A 17731-nucleotide genomic window follows, 5' to 3' on the forward strand; every position below is an offset into this window, starting at 1 on the left:
TACCTGGAATGGCTTTATGCATTGTTAGCAGAAACAGATCAGTCACTTTAAAGTCTTTTGTACTGTTGTATGGTAAATATGTCTGGTAACTTTGTAAACTTTCTACTTTTTGCTATGGTCAGTCATTACAACACTATTCTTCTTGAAATTATATTTGTCATAATTCCTGTGACTCCCCACCCCCATAAACTCTGATGCCTCTGTAGCCTCCAATAGGAACATGTAGCTGTGTTGCTGACATGGACAGTAAAAGTGACCAAGCAGCATGCACCAGAAACATCTCATGCCTGGTGTTAGCACTACCTAATTTATCAGTGGTCTTCAATTTCAATCCATAGTGGCACTGAATATTTATGCTGATTATGTTACCAGTATTTTTGTAACTTGTTTGCAAAGATACAGATATCACATCGCTGACCCATCAACTACTCGCTTCTCCATCAGCCAACTAATCCACTAAGGACTAATGACATCTCGTAAGTATGCACCACACAGTGTACACTTTTGTCTCTTTTAAAACGCAATAGTTTAGAGCAGAATTTCCCATACCCCGCTATTACAGTCAAGGTTTTAAGGATATCCATGCTTGAGTCCTGATGGTAAAATCAAATTGATTGGATACTAATTATGTCACCTGTACTCAAGCATGGATATCCTTAAAACCTGGACAGTAATGGTGGAGTTGACATTTTTTTTTCTTTGAAAGATATATTATAAAGTTGGTCAGTCCTTGATGATGACCCTAGCTTCTAGTGAACTGATCAGCTGAAGACTCAATCATCCTAAAAAATGACTGCCTTCACTGCATGTAGGGAATATGTCAATTTTAGTGCATAATCTGGTCAAGTTGCTAATATGAAAATAAAAATTACCTCAAGCTCTTTAAAGTAAATGCAACTCCGAGCCCACTCTACTATGGAGAAGAGAGTCTGGTCAGCCATCTTGCACATCAAACCAAACATGCTGAGCTTTTCGTGCCGACTCTTGCTCTGCTCCTGCTGTAGACAAGATAATATCCTTGCCTTCACCTGGGGTTCATCTGGCTCTAACTGCAGCAATTTAAGGATCACTTCAGGTATGTCTGGTGGAGAGTTGCTGGTGTAGGGATCAGCATACACATAAGGTCCTGCAGCTGCTGGATCATGCATATTTGTGTAGTGTTCAGGGTATTCAGATTTGATAGCTCGACTCTGGAATGAAGAATAGTGGTAGCCAGACAATGGGGCATGGTTGGGCATAGTCATTTCCACCTGCGAGGGTCCATAAGGGATTCGGTCATATTCAACTGGTGTCATGGGAGCTGGGTTTGAAGGCAAGTTCTTACATACCGGATGAATAGTATGGATGTTGCTGGAGATTGTGTATTCACTTTGAACTGGAGGCACAATCTGTGGCACAGTCTCCAGTTTAATGCCATTTGCACGTATCAAGGCTTTTTTCTGCTGCTTTAAGGCACGATCCCGTTTGTACATAGGCCCAAACTTGTTGCGTCCTCCTCGCATTCGGTCAGCACGTACAGCTATACAAAAGAGAGCACAAGATGCAGTGTTACAGAAGTTTAATAGCAGGTACACCTTTTGTCCTATAAATGCATTTTTTTATTGCTTAACAAAAGGCTTCCAATAAACAATTTAGATATATAGGGAGCACAATATGCACTTGGGTCAGAAATTGGTTAGATAATAGGGAGCAGCGCATTGTGGTTAATGGATAATTTTCCAGTTGGACTGAAGTGCTAAGTGGTGTGCCACAAGGGTCTGTACTTGGACCACTATTGTTCAACATTTTCATTAACGACCTAACAGTAGGTCTAGAGAGCATGGTGTCAATTTTTGCAGACGATACTAAATTGTGTAAGGTTATAAATATGGAGGGGGATGCCGAGTCTCTTCAGAACGACTTAGGGGGTCATTCCGAGTTGATCGCACATAGCAACTTATTGCTGCTCGTGCGATCAACTAGACGCTCCCTATGGGGGAGTGTATTTTAGCATAGCAGGCCTGCAATCGCTTGTGCAGCCCTGCTATGCTAAAAAAGTTTCCTGCAAAACAAAACCAGGGTCAGACTTACTTACCCTGTGCGACGGATCCAGCGACGAAGGACCCGGGATTGACGTCAGACATCCGCCCTCCAAACGCCTGGACACGCCTGCGTTCAGATCTCCATGCCCGGAAAACGGTGAGTAGATGCCCGGAATGCTTCCCCGCTGTCAATCTTCTTGCGATCGCGCTAGCGATCACTTTCTTCTTTGTTCTGGCCACTGCCCGGTGACGGCTGTCACCGGGCAACGACGCACGTGTGCAATGTGGCCGCCGCGCATGCGCGGTTCCGACCCATTCGCACCTCAGTGAAGAACTGGTCCTTAGTTAAACTAGATGCATGGGCAGCAAAATGGAGAATGAGATTCAATACAGACAAGAGTAAGGTAAAGCACTGTGGTAGCAAGAACAAAAATAACCCTATATACTAAATGGGGTAATATTAGGGGATTCTGTACTGGAAAAAGACTTAGGTGTTCACATAGATAGCAAACTAAGCAGCAGTACCCAAAGTAGGATTGCAGCAAAGAAGGCTAATAAGATATTAGCATGCATAAAACAGGGAATTGATGCAAGGGACGAGACTGTCATACTCCCATTATATAAATCACTAGTGAGGCCACATCTCAAATACTGTGTACAATTTCGGGCACCATACTACAAAAAGGATATACTGGAGTTAAAAAAGGTTCAGAGGCGGGCGACCAAATTAATTAAGGGCATGGAGACGCTGGAATACAAGGAAAGGCTTGCAAGACTAGGCATGTTTACACTGGAAAAGAGGAGACTAAGGGGTATATTTACTAAACTTCGTATTTTTCTGAATTAGGTTAAAGTTCAAACACGAATGACATCAAATGTGTGAATTTGCAACTTTTTGAATTTTTTACGCCTCATTTACTATGCTGTCGTATTCTGCATTTTCGAGTTTTTACGATGTCGATGTCATTCGTATTTTCAGCCAGTGTTTTACGGGAGTGAATAGTAAAACACTGCCGACATTAACACAATGAATCTCGGCCGGATCTGTGAGATCCATGCAGGGCTTCATTGTGCACCTTTAAACAAAAAAATAAAGTGTTAAAACTCAAGAAAAAATTTGCGTGGGGTCCCCCCTCCTAAGCAAAACCAACCTCGGGCTCTTTGAGCCGGTCCTGGTTGAAAAAATATGGGGGAAAAATTGACAGGGGTTCCCCCATATTTAAACAACCAGCACCGGGCTCTGCGCCTGGTCTTGGTGCCAAAAATATGGGGGACAAAAAGCGTAGGGGTCCCCCGTATTTTTAACACCAGCACCGGGCTCCACTAGTCAGAGAGATAATGCCACAGCCGGGGGACACTTTTACCTTGGTCCCTGCGGCCCTGGCATTAAATCACTAACTAGTCACCCCTGGCTGGCGTACCCTGGAGTAGTGGGGACCCCTTAAATCAAGGGGTCCCCCCCCTCCAGCCACCCAAGGGCCAGGGGTGAAGCCCGAAGCTGTCCCCCCCATCCAAGGGCGGTGGATGGGGGGCTGATAGCCAAGTGTAAAAATAAGAATATTGTTTTTTGTAGCACTACTACAAGTCCCAGCAAGCCTCCCCCGCAAGCTGGTACTTGGAGAACCACAAGTATCAGCATGCGGTGGAAAAACAGGCCAGCTGGTACCTGTAGTAGTACTACTACAAAAAAAATACCCAACAAAAAACAGAACACACACACCGTGACAGTAAAACTTTATTACATACATGCACACATACTTACCTATGTTCACACGAGGCTCGGTCCACTTCTCCACGTAGAATCCATGGGGTACCTGTAAATAAAATTATACTCACACAATCCAGAGTAGCTCTGTCCTCTTTGTAATCCACGTACTTGGCAAAAAAACAAACCGGAAAACCCGAACAACGCACTGAAGGGGTCCCATGTTTACACATGGGACCCCTTTCCCCGACTGGCGAGACCCCCCATGACTCCTGTCAAAGAGGGTCCCTTCAGCCAATCAGGGAGCGCCACGTCGTGGCACTCTCCTGATTGGCTGTGCGCTCCTGAGCTGTCAGTCAGGCTGCGCACTGAAGATACAATGTAGCGCATAGGCGCTCCATTGTATCCAATGGTGGGAACTTTGCGGTCAGCGGTTGACCGCGAGTAGCCTCAACCACTGACTGCAAAGTTCCCACCATTGGATACAATGTAGCACCTATGCGCTACATTGTATCTCTGCCGTGCGCTGCCTGACTGTCAGCTCAGGAGCGCACAGCCAATCAGGAGAGTGCCAAGATGTGGCGCTCCCTGATTGGCTGAAGGGACCCTCTTTGACAGGAGTCACGGGGGGTCCCGGCAGTCGGGGAAAGGGGGGCGTGGTCCGGGTTTTGCGTTTTATTGTTTTGCCAAGTACGAGGATTACAAGCAGAAGAGGACCGATCTACACTGGATTGTTGTGAGTATTATTTTATTGACAGGTAACCCGTGGATTCTACTTGGAGAAGGGGGCCGACTGCTTCGTGTCAACATAGGTAAGTATGTGTGTGTCGGTATGCATGTATGTAATAAAGTTTTACTATCACAGTGTGTGTGTACTGTTTTTATTTGGGTATTTTTTTTGCAGTAGAACTACAGGTACCAGCGGGCCCGTTTCTTCCCCTGCATGCTGGTACTTGTGGTTCTCCAAGTACCAGCTTCCGGGGGAGGCTTGCTGGGACTTGTAGTTCTACTACAAAAAAACAATATTCTTTATTTTTACACTTGGCTATCAGCCCTCCATCCACCGCCCTTGGATGGGGGGGACAGCCTCGGGCTTCACCCCTGGCCCTTGGGTGGCTGGAGGGAGGGACCCCTTGATTTAAGGGGTTCCCACTCCTCCAGGGTACCCCGGCCATGGGTGACTAGTTAGTGATTTAATGCCAGGGCCGCAGGGACTAAGATAAAAGTGTCCCCCGGCTGTGGCATTATCTCTCTGACTAGTGGAGCCCGGTGCTGGTTCAAAAAATACGGAGGACCCCTACGCTTTTTGTCCCCCGTATTTTTTGCACCAGGACCAGGCGCAGAGCCCGGTGCTGGTTGTTTAAATATGGGGGAACCCCTGTCAATTTTTTCCCCATATTTTTTCAACCAGGACCGGCTCAAAGAGCCCGAGGCTGGTTTTGCTTAGGAGGGGGGACCCCACGCAATTTTTTTTTCAGATTTTAAACACTTTTCCACCCCTTCCCACTGATAAACATGCACGGATCTTATGGATCCGTGCATGACTATCAGAACACGGTAAAAAAAAAAGCAGGTCTGTTTTAAAACTGCTTTTTTTTTACGATTTGTATTTCTTCACGGCAGTGTTTGGCTATTGCCGGCAGTGTTTGTGAAATAGAATTTTTTGTAAATTACCGAGTTCTATACCTAAACAGCCACGTTTGACCGATGGTGTATTCATTCGTATTTTTTTTCTTTGACTACCAAAAAAATACGAATGCCCTCATCACTGCCGAGATTTGAGTTTAGTCAATTCCCGAGATGACACTTTGAAGAAAAAACACCAAATCGGTCAAAATCGGGAGCTTAGTAAATATACCCTTAAGAGGGGACATGATCAACAGCTAAAAATATATATAAGGGGACAATACACAGAGCTTGCGCGGGACCCATTTTTGATAAGATTAGCACAGAGGACACGTGGACACTTGCTTAGGTTAGAGGAGAGGAGATTCCGCACAATGCGGCGAAAAGGTTTTTTCACAGTAAGGACAACACGTGTTTGGAATTCCCTGCCTGAGAAAGTAGTAACAGCGGACTCAGTCAACACCTTTAAGAATGGGTTAGATAAATTCCTAATGGATAAGGATATTCAGAGTTATGGTGCATAGTCACGCACTATAGTTATTAAAACACAACGGCTGACATAAAAACACAACGGCTGACATCAGCATCAGGCAAAATTAGTCCTAAAATAAAACTGCATAGGAGACCACAAATATGTTGAACTCGATGGACAAATTGTCTTTTTTCAACCTTAGATACTATGTTACTATGTATCAGCATTTGTGAATCAGAGATACAGTATATGCTAATGCTGCTGCTACTGCCATCCCATATGCTGTGAACGGGGGAATATATGCAATTGCTAGTTTAAGCATTTCCAGCATTATGAGCATGATGTGACCGGTGCAAATAGTGAAATGCCCACTTTACTTATCTGAGCACTGTGCAGATGCTGGACGGTCCGTGCACTCCCCTACGGGCACTACATCAGTCCAACCTAGACTGCTCAGGTAAGTGCTGAGTCGCACAGACTGAACTAAATATAGTGAAAGTGGTACTGTGAGAGAGAACTCTGCATGTACAAGCCCATGACACTCCCATTACACACCCACCACACAGCTTATTTCATTTTGGCTACCTCCCAGTCTCCACCCGGATTGGCATGTGCTTAGTAGTGGTCTTCTCAGGTCATTACAATTTACTATGCAACTGTGTGCGCATTCACAGTTCGTGCATGCAGAGTAAGGTTTTCTGAGGATCTTTGCGCATGTGCAGTATCAAAACATTGGGGGTAATTCAGATCTGATCGCTAGGCAGCGATTTTTTCAGTCCTGCATTCAGAAAATCGCCGCCTACAGGGGGAGGGTATTTTCGCTGTGCAAGTGTGCGAATGCATGCGTAGCAGAGCCGCACAAACTGATTTTGTGCAGTCTCTGCGCAGCCCAGGACTTACTCAGCCGCTGCGATCACATCAGCCTGTCCGGGACCAGATTTGACGACAGACACCCTCCCATCAAACGCTTGGTTCCGCCTGCGTTTTTCCAGACACTCCCTGAAAAGAAACAGTTGCCACCCACAAATGCCTTCTTCTTGTCAATCTCCTTGCGAACGCCCGTGAGACTGGATCCTTTGCACAAACCTGACGCTGACCGGCGATCCCCTTTGCAGCCTTCCGTCGTGCCTGCGCATCGTGGTGCATACGCATGCGCAGTTTAGATCTGCTCGCCCGCTGTGCGAAAATGCACAGCAGTGATCAGATCTGAATTACTGTCCATGTTTCTCTGTGAGAGTCAGCATAGCGTACTGTACATATCTGAATCAGGACTAGTTTGCAGGGAGGACAAATGCTATGTTCTAGACTGATATTTGGCTCTCTACAAGATATGCTTAGCATGGCAAAATGATTAATACATCATTTTCTTTATAATTAAGGGCATGTACATTAAGCTGCATGGTACATCATTAGACGTGCCAGGCCATCCATCAATAATTAAGGATCCACAATACAGAAATATAATTACATATTAATAATTGAAAGTAACAATGGTAACTATTAGAGATGTGCACAGACACCATGTTTTGGTTTTGGTTTCTATTTCATCATCATGTTTTGGTTTTGCCAAAACCACCCTCGTTTTTCGGTTCAGTTAAAAAATGATAAAAAATATACATAATCATTGGCAAATATCGATAAAAGGGGGTAATTCCGAGTTGTTCGCTCGCAAGCTGCTTTTAGCAGCTTTGCACACGCTAAGCCGCCGCCTACTGGAAGTGAATCTTAGCTTATCAAAATTGCGAACGAAAGATTCGCAATATTGCGAAAATACTTCTCTGCAGTTTCTGAGTAGCTCGAGACTTACTCTGCCAGTGCGATCAGTTCAGTGCTTGTCGTTCCTGGTTTGACGTCACAAACACACCCAGCGTTCGCCCAGACACTCCTCCGTTTCTCCAGCCACTCCCGCGTTTTTCCCAAAAACGGTAGCGTTTTTTCACACACTCCCATAAAACGGCCAGTTTCCGCCCAGAAACACCCACTTCCTGTCAATCACATTACGATCACCAGAACGAAGAAAAAACCTCGTAATGCCGCGAGTAAAATTCCTAACAGCATAGCAAATTTACTTGGCACAGTCGCAGTGCGAACATTGCGCATGCGCAATAAGCGGAAAATCGCTGCGATGCGAAGAAATTTACCGAGCGAACAACTCGGAATGACCCCCAAAATGTATAAAAGCAGCTAAATTAATTTTATTTTTGCAATCCAAAACCCAAAATTCAGATTTAAAATTTGAATTCCTAACTGCGGGAAGATCTGAACCAGGACTCAATTTGTATAGGATTTCATCGGGCGAGGGCTCAGTATGTAATCCCAGCGCACGGGATTCAAGTGTTCAAAATACAGACGCCGGGATATCACTGCTGAAAAAGCAGACGGGTGAGTAAGGGGTGTTCCCCCCTCTCCCCACCCCCCTAAACCTAACTCTCCTTACTCGCGGCCTAATCCTAACATCCCCCTGGAGGTTCCTAAACCTAACTCCCCATCCCCACTGCCTAAACCTAAATCCCCCCCTCCTCACAGCCTAATTATAACCCTCTCTGCAGTCTAACCTTAACCCCCCCCAGGGCGCAGCCTAACCCCCTGAAACGCAGCCTATACCTAACCTCCAACCCCCCCACACCCCCACCCCCACCCCCACACACACACACGGTTTGTCTCTCCAGTGCGGCGGTGTCTCTTTGTTCAGAATCCTGGATGTCGGGATTCCGGTGCCAGGATGGTGCACCTATTCTGGATGCCGGTGTCAGTATTCCATATAGTGTCGGGATTCCGGTGTCGGTACTCTGAATTCCGACAGCCGGCATCCTGACTACTTGCCTCAGAAGATCCGGACTGGGTTTTGGTTCGGTTCGGATCTACAAAATTAGGGTTCATTCTGAAGGGAAGAAGCATTTAATGTAAGTGTAAGGGAGCTATTAGGTTGGAGGCTTTAAATTTTGTTAGTGGAGTGATGGAGAGGGTTATATGATTTATTAGTTAGATTATGGTGGAACTTATAATTGAAATTTAGGGAAAGGGACTTTTAATTAGGTTGGTATGTGGTCTATTAATTTGAATGTGTGTCTACGTTTGAAACGAAGAATCACTGTTTATTAAACATGACTGCAAATTATTGTTTGGGAGCAATTGGTTTTATTTAATAAAAGGGAATATTATTTATTTAATGTGAGGCTGGTTAGGGGGTAATAGGTCAATTTATTTCATGTGAGTACTTTTAATTTAGTGTTAGGGATGAAATAAGTGTATTTATTAAATGTGAATGCTATTAATATAATTTTAGTGCTGGTTGCAGAGAATTTAGCCCTAGAAGCATTATCCATAACTTCGAAGGTGTTGGCTGGCAGCCTTGCAGTGTTTAAAATAATAACCATGTCTGTTGCACACTGGTCATGCCCACTCTGGTGGCATATAGTAGCATGGGAAGCCTCTCTATAAATCTTGTGTTTGTGTTTAGATGGTGACTTTAATGTATTATTTATTATTTATTTATTTATTACCAGTTATTTATATAGTGCACACATATTTTACGCACTGCTTTACAGAGAATATTTGCCCATTCACATCAGTGCCTGCCCCAGTGGAGTTTACAATCTATATTCCCTATCACATGTACATGCAGACACATTCACTAGGGTTCATTTTGTTGGGAGCCAATTAACCTACCTGTATATTTTTGGATTGTGGGAGGAAACCGGACAACACAGAGGAAACCCACGCAAGTACGGGGATAAAATACAAACTCCGCACAGTTAGGGCGTTGGTAGAAACCGAACCCATGACCTCAGTGCTGTGAGGCAGTAATACTAACCATTACACCATCCATACTGCACATGTAGTGTTGGAAAACATAAAAATTATTTAATTAAGTGTAACAATGGAATTCATAGTCCAAATTCTGACCTATCAAAGTGAAGTTGCTCGACTAGGAGCATTTCTTCATAGTCCATGGAGTTTCTTTATCGTCCCTCGATTTAAGCGAACAAATATTAAATAAGGGTACTGTATGCGTGAGAGTTTTTTTTTATATATTATATATTTTCCACAGTGACAGTGTGTATTTGTTTTTGCAGGTGCACTTCAGGTCCTAGTGAGACCTGTAGATGCTAGTCACACAAGAGGGCAAGGGAGCCCTACTCCAGCACTCTCGATCTTGGTACCCATGACGTCTTGACATCACAGAATGGTGCCGAAGATATATCAGTGCCAGGTGCCTCGTAAGCTGCACAAAGGGTCCATTAATTCGAGGTAGTGTCTGTACTGCCCCCATCACCTTGTATTCCAGGTGGTGGCACTGGTCTCACGTCCCTCGCTACAGGCCTGTGCTATATTAATTCTTACAGATTTACCAACCACTGCACATGAGCAGTGGCAGGAGATCTAATGCTTTTAGCATGAGATTGTTTTCTTCTAGGTCGAAGTACATTTTTTATTAACTTTATTCTTTTTGCTGAATAGGTTTCTCTTTTATAGTGTCACTAGGCCAGTCTGTCATAGACTATGGCTTTTAGAGGGGACCAGAAGATGATGCTGATGATTGCCACTTTAACTGCATGAGGATACCTTCAATAGGATATTATCATGTGTTAAGCATTACCACGCAAATAAGCTGGCTCAACATATATGCATAGTTACATGTTTTTTTGTGTGAGCTATTACATTTGTCCAGTATAGTATGTGTAGCTCTCCATTTGTTTCTTAGAAATATCCATTTACAAAGAATTTCTGTCTAGCAATATGATCACTGGTCACAAAATGCTGATTTCCAGGATTCACTAGTATAATCGGATTCGGTGTTTTCAAACACGAGGAACAACCCAGGGGTACAGTGTCTAATGTGGTACTGGTATTCACCAGGAATTTGCAAGGGAATTTGATCTTCACTGCAGTATTTCCCGTAGGTTGAGGCCCACTGGGCAGAACCCTGGTGCAACTAGCAAAAAGCATAGAACTGGAAATAACAGAAGCCTCTAGTTCAATGCTGCATCTTAGACTAATAATAATTAGAGAGTTTCTCTAGACTCATCTGGGATGTAACACACTGGCAGGGAGAAGGAGAGTAGAACCCAGCAGAGGATCCCAATGAGGAATTAAAGTATCTACAATAGGAACTGGAAAAATCCAGTGTTTTTTTTATGTACTAATGGTGGTATTAGTAGATCTAGCAGAGTATCCGCAGGAGGTACTAGAAGATCCAGCGGTTAACGCAGAGGAGACACTAGAAGATCCAGCAGAGGATCCACAAGATAGGAAGAATCCACAGTCAAGCACAAATGCAGAAAAGGATCTGACACAGTGCTCCCCCTCACCCAACCAGAGGGGGAGAAGCCCATTGGAACAAGGCTGATGGAGAGGAACTTCCTCTTAGGTTGTTTGAATGTGCTCCACAATGATGGCAGCTGCTAGAGGTCAAACAGGAAGAGGCGCCAGCAATATGCACCCAGGGGATCACCATGGAAGCAGAAGCTGGCCAGAGCCAGTGTTGCAAACAACATGGGAAGCATTGAGGGACACTGACGAGTCCCCTGATGCCACTAACCAACTTGTTAAGGCTGCAGTGTTCCTGCCCAATATCCGCACCTTCAATCATAATCTGTAGATGTCTGCCATTTTTTCTCATTTGAGTGTCTAAGAGCGAGATGTATCAAAAATTCTAAAGAATACAAGTAGAGAAGTTGCCCGTGGGAACCAATCAGATTCTACCTCTTTATTTTACAGAATGGACTTGATAAATGCTAGAACATAGCTTATTGTTTGCTTTGGGTAACTTCTCCACTACTCCATTTCTCCACTTTTTAGAATGGTTGATACATTTTCCCCATAGTGCTTTGGAACTTTGTATTTCATGAAGAATTAGTGTATATGAATTCTGCAATAAACATTAAAATTTACACGATGCAATGCAACAGTAAGTTTACGTGCCCAGGTCAATTCACTTACATCATTTCCTTGAGCCCTTGTGTCAGCGACAGTTTGCTAGGCTTTGTTAACATACATTAAATATGTGTCATATGTATCATTCAAAGCTTAATGCAGCAGTAAATGTAAAATACTTGGATCCGAGAGTGCTACCTATTCTCTACATTGGCTGAGTTGGAGGATTAACAGACTAGGGAGCATCTTTTTTAATTCTTGGGTCCTAAACCCGATAACTATAATTTCTTATCACTGCTATTCGCAACAGTAAGAGAGTACTGTTTGCCTGAATGTATTAATAATCACCTGCAGGGACAGGGTCTCCGAAAGGAGGGCAACTGTGTGCAATACTAAGCATGCATTTTCTGTTGACCATGCATGGGCGAGTGACAAGTGCCATTGAAGGCGTCAAACAAATCCATCTCCCGAAACTTTTTACAAAGTGTATCCCATAGGCTACAACAGCTAGCACCATCTCTAGATGGCATTAGCTACTGGGGCCATGCTCTGGAATGCATTCCTAAGCTTGGTACATTCTGCAAAAAACACTGCCCAAAAAAAAACCTCATGAGCATGACCCTCTACCCTATTGGTTCTCACCCTCCACTACTCATATCTCTAGTGCGCTGCCACTTACAGTCATTTATTCCCAGGGCAATGGCTCAATCCAAAAATATACTAGTAGGTTAATTGTATCCCAAGAAAAATGAACCCTAGTGTGAATGTGTGTGCATATACATGTACTAGGGAATATAGATTGTAAGCTCCACTGGGGCAGGTACTGATGTGAATGGCCAAAAAAGTCTCTGTAAAGCGCTCAGAATATGTGTGCGCTATACAAATAACTGGTTATAAATTGAATGCTATTGTTGATAACTGTCCCTCTTTTTATCACTGTTTTTTCCAGATTTTACTGTCTTTTAACCATGTTACATTGCATTGATTGTATGTTTATTTGACATTTGCCCTGTATGGAGCTATGGACACTCGGAGATGCCATATAAATAAAAGATAATAGTAGTAGTAGTAGTAATAATAATAATAATAATAATAATACATTGTTTTCATTGTTAAAGGGGATGATTATCACCATGAAACTTTGCTCTCTAATGCACATGCACCATCCTCCCAGCTGTCACTGGGAAGATGGCGTCGCCACCGGTCGAGGAGGAGGGACTCACCCACTTCCAAGCAAGCACTCCCTGCCCCCCCCTTCCCTTGAATAATTGGCACATCCTGTAGAGCGCACAATTAAATAATTATTTTGGGAGCGTAGAAATGTCCCCTATTTAGGCCACCCCCCCGTTACATTACCAGGGCCTGGCGTGGCTCTCTACACCCCTGTTTAAGACTACTATCCAGCTTAATGTGTTGTGGGTTATAGATGAAGGATGCTGCAGTCCACAGGAAAAGCTGCTTCGGTGTACCCTCCCTGGGCTCAGCACCAGCCCATTGTGCAGTTACCCAGTGCAGCATGCAATATGCATCTTCAAGCAATGAGCTCTTGTCATAGGCAAAAGGTACACTTTAAATAGCAGTGCTAACCATGTCGTTGTGTATATGTTTATATGGATTCAGTATGATATCCCGGCTGACGGGATGCCGACTGTCAGGATAGGGCCTTGTGCACGGGATCTATTCTTCCTTGGGTGGTGGCGTGGACCCACCACCCGAGTGGGAATACAAGGCAGCGGTCGGTATGCCAAACACCGGCATTTTACCGGCTGCCAGGATCCTGAATGCTGGAATCCTGACAGCCGGTATATTAACTACATCCCGTAGATATGTGTTTCTTTTGCTGTTATACATTTTCATGACAAACTAAATCTGAATCAGATATCGTGATTTTTAAAATAGAATAGTTTTTTGAGCAACAAATTTTGCAATCTACAGTATCTTCGTTGCATTTTGTTCAATGTATTACAAGTGATAAAACATTAACAGAAGAATTTTAACTATTTCAGCTTAAGAATGGGACAGCTGGTTTGGGCTCCTACATGAAGATTCAAGAATGTGTCATCATGTGCGGGAGTATAACATTACTCTGCCAAGTCTTGCTAAATTATTTTATCTATGTCTCTTAGTTCCCGAAGTGGAGGAAGTTGGGTTGGATCACAGAAGCCTATTCTAGGACAACCACACAGGAAGGGGAGAGACCTCTGAGCAAAGGAAGGATTTCAGTAACATTCAGACTGCCATAAAAATGAAACAAGACACTAAAGAACACTATTAACAAGTTGCAGATACTAGGATATGTTTCAGATCAGATCCTGTAATCTCTACAGTATATACACGTTTACAAAATGTGGTGCAAAGTTGTTTTTATACAAAAAGGGCTACCTTAGAATGTAAGCTCTCACGAGTAGGGCCCTCTTCCCTCATGTGCTTATCTTTTTCTTACTTTAATAATCCTCAACTGCCCAAATCACGCAGTTTTTTTGGCCACCTGGAACTTTACCTCTGTCATTTACTGGTGTAGTAGGCTTAGTTACCCTGTACTTGTCCTATATTGTCTTCAACTGTAAGTCACTGTTTTCCTGTTTTGATGATTATGTGCATATGTACTCTGTAATTGGGCGCTGCGGAACCCTTGTGGCGCCATATAAATAAAGGATAAAAATAATAATAATAATTATTATTATTATTATTATTAACTTGGCAATCAAGTGCAGAATTTACACTAAACCATAGAAACCAATCAGACACTTGGGGGTATGCTTACTAAAAGTCGATTTTGGTTTTCAGTCGATTTCCAGATGATTTTGTGTGACTGGTATTTACTAAGGTCAAAATTGACTAAAACAGAACTTTACACTTAAATAGAACTACAATAGAACCTTCAATACTTTAGCATAGAGTTCAATTCCTAACCCATATTTACTAATAGTCGATTTGGATTTACAATAGAACCATCAGAAACAGTTCTATTTGATTTTAAATCATGTTGAATTGTCTGGAACCCCAATATATTTGAAAAGAACATGGGAGAGAAGCATGTGGGGCACTGGCTGCATAAAGCATGACATTTAAAGGTACTGCAATGAGTTTAAAAATTGTGGATAGGCAAATTAGCATAGGAATGAAGGTGTTTGTGGATAATACAGTGCATGTGGCCAATAGGAATGCTTTAGTATAATTGTGTCTATTTTGGTTACTTTTTAACAATTTTTGGTGAATAGATCACATTTAGAACCTCAAACAAAACTCACATCACCCAATGTTTTTAAAATGGAACTCAAAATCAACTTTTAGTAAATATGCTATTTAGAATAGAAACACCGTAGTCGATTTTGTGGGGCTGTTGGTATTCTGGTCAATTTTAAACATAACCCAAATGGACTTTTAGTAAATACACCCCTTGCTGTTATTAGCCCTCATTTATAAGCCACACTAGGGGTCTAATTCATGTTCATATGCACATGTCTATGCAGCTGAAATTTTTCAGGCTACGGACTTGCTATTCATTGCGAGTGAAGCTATGGCCCAGAAATGAATAGAGATGCCTACTGGAGCCATCGCACAGTACTCAGCAACAGCATATACATATGCAGCACCGATGCAATAATGAGGTACATCGACTGCTCAAGTAAATCTATGGTCACACAGACATTCCGTGGCAGTAGCAACGCTGGCGCCATGTTTCTCTACGTGCATGACCACAGCGGAAGGCAGATACGTGCCCCAAAAATGGCCGTGACAAGCCTGCATTTTTGCTGCAACTCTCCCCCCGCTACCACTCCTAAATGGTCCCTTCCTGTCAATCACTCTGCATTAATAATTTCACTGCAAGTGGCATCGCAAAGTTATCTTGGCATGTGCGCAGTGCAATCATGGCACACGAGCAGTCTGCGGATAATCATTGATCAGCTGTGTGAACATCGGCATTGCTTACAAACATGAATTAAGCCCTAGATGCAAAAGGTAAACTGATATGTTTTTTTGTACAGGATGTAGTTATGTGACCGGCGGTCGGCATGCTGACCAACAGGGACTATTCCCACTCATGGGTGTCCATGACACCACTAGAGTGGGAATAGAACCTGCAAGGGACTTGTTGCCTCCTATTCCACAACCTTTCCCCCACGTACCGGATTCCGCTGCCTAGATCCATGCATCGGTATGCTGACCGGCGGGCTCCTGATCACCGGTCGCGCATACCACACCCGTTTTGTACTGTAGAGCCTATCTGGGCCATCTTGATTACATAATACTGCACACAATCCCATCTCTGGCACTCACTATGGAGAAAACCTTTAGATAGGACTGCTTGGTCCTTTATAACTCAAACTCTACTGATATTTGAGTTTCAAGGTACATTTTGACAAGCCATCGAAACCGCTCATCTACACCTTAATCATTGAGTCATTGCAAAATCCAATCCAATCTTGTCATCTGTGGCATTAAAAAAACAATTCCCAGCATAAATGATCCCTTTTGTTTCCGCCAGTGATGTCCTCCTCACAGTGACAACACTCCTTGTATCCTTCCCTAATTTGTTCAGAGAACTAAATGATTTTGGTAGAGTATCTGGCTACAAAATAAGCCATACTAAATCAGAAGCCATTCCTACATCCCCTTCAAAGCTTCTCAAGCTAAATTTTGATATCCAATGGAAATCAATCAAATATCTTTCTGATATCATTATCAAGACATATGACCATTTGACTATTTGCTATGGAGTTAGCAAACCTCCCCTACTTGCCAAAATGTAATGAGATATTCTTTCATGGCGTAAGCACCATGGGGGTTATTCAGGTTTCTTAGCAAACCAAAAAAGTACACTAATGGGCAAAACCATGTTGCACTGCAGGTGAGCCAGATGTAACATGTGCAGAGAGATTTAGATTTAGATACAGTGTAGGTCAGATACAGTGTGGTTGGATATAGTGCAGGTTCGATACAGTGCACGTCAGATACAGTGTGGGTTGGATACACCAGTAGTGCACTTACTGTGACAGCAGGCACTGATGGTAAATGGCCCCGGTGGTGTCAGTGAGGAGGATGATGCGAGCTGTGTCAGCAGTGTAGGTGTGCCTGTGGTATCTGCAGTGTAGGGGTGCTGATGGTGTCCTTTGTATGGAGGTGCCAGCTGTGTCGGCAGTATGGGGGTGCTGGCAGTGTCCTCTGTGCTCGGGTGTTGGTGGTGTCGGCAGTGCAAGAATGCAGGTGGTGTCTTCCGTGCAGAAGTGCAGGTTTTGTTGGCAGTGCGGGGATGTCGACTGTGTCCTCTGTGCAGGGATGCTGGCGGTGTCGGCAGTGCAGGGGTTCTGGTGGTGTCCTCGGTGCGGCGGGGGGCCAGTGGTGTCAGTAGCGGGGGGGGGGGGGCAACAGCTAATTGACTGAGAGCCATGAATTCAATGGGATTGGCGCCCGAGGCAAAACCTCTAGATTCGAGAGCAGTATCTTGCGGTTTTGTGTCAATTTGGGATCCGTGGCAGGCAAGGAGATCCCCTATGTTCCACTTATCTCTAATTTGCACACAGAATATAACACATATAATTTTAATTTACGCAGTCTGCTTGTGCATCTTATTAGAATAAAATGCAATTTGGGGGAAAAAGACGCTCGGCGCTGGCTGAATCACACGGGAGCTGACGGCTCTTATCCGCCCTGTTTGCCGCGACTCCTTACTGCATGTATGAAGGACGCATCTGTAATTATTAACCAATTAAGTTAATTTAAAACTTCCAAGTGCCTAAATAGTCATTAGTTGTGGTGTCCCAGGGGTTCTCTAGCAAGTACCAACTTTTTTACCTTAAAATATTTTCCCTACCTTTTCACATTCTCAGGGATGTGTGCACGGAAAAACACAATTTCCTATGGTAGGAACAATGAGAGATTGGAATTGGATTGTGAATGTACAACATATGGCCCATCAGGGGCGAATCAAGAGAGGAGGCCCGTGTGCAAGTTCCGTCCGGGTTCCCTCCTTTCTAGCTGGCAGCACTGTAGACTCTGGGCATTAGTGTCACTAGGGGACCCCAGAGC

At 43.7% G+C, this 17731-nt stretch overlaps 1 protein-coding gene across 2 annotated transcripts in view; it reads right to left on the reverse strand.

Moving 5' to 3' along the window:
• Window positions 1-17731, reverse strand: part of NR5A1 (nuclear receptor subfamily 5 group A member 1) — a 249978-nt gene that overhangs the window by 203148 nt on the left and 29099 nt on the right. For both annotated transcript variants that reach the window (XM_063936867.1, XM_063936866.1), the window contains exon 4: window positions 873-1519. In XM_063936867.1, coding sequence (XP_063792937.1) covers window positions 873-1519 — 647 coding nt within the window. The remainder of the gene's footprint in view (window positions 1-872; window positions 1520-17731) is intronic.

This window comes from Pseudophryne corroboree, chromosome 8 (genome assembly GCF_028390025.1).
Source record: "Pseudophryne corroboree isolate aPseCor3 chromosome 8, aPseCor3.hap2, whole genome shotgun sequence".
Taxonomy (NCBI): domain Eukaryota; kingdom Metazoa; phylum Chordata; class Amphibia; order Anura; family Myobatrachidae; genus Pseudophryne; species Pseudophryne corroboree.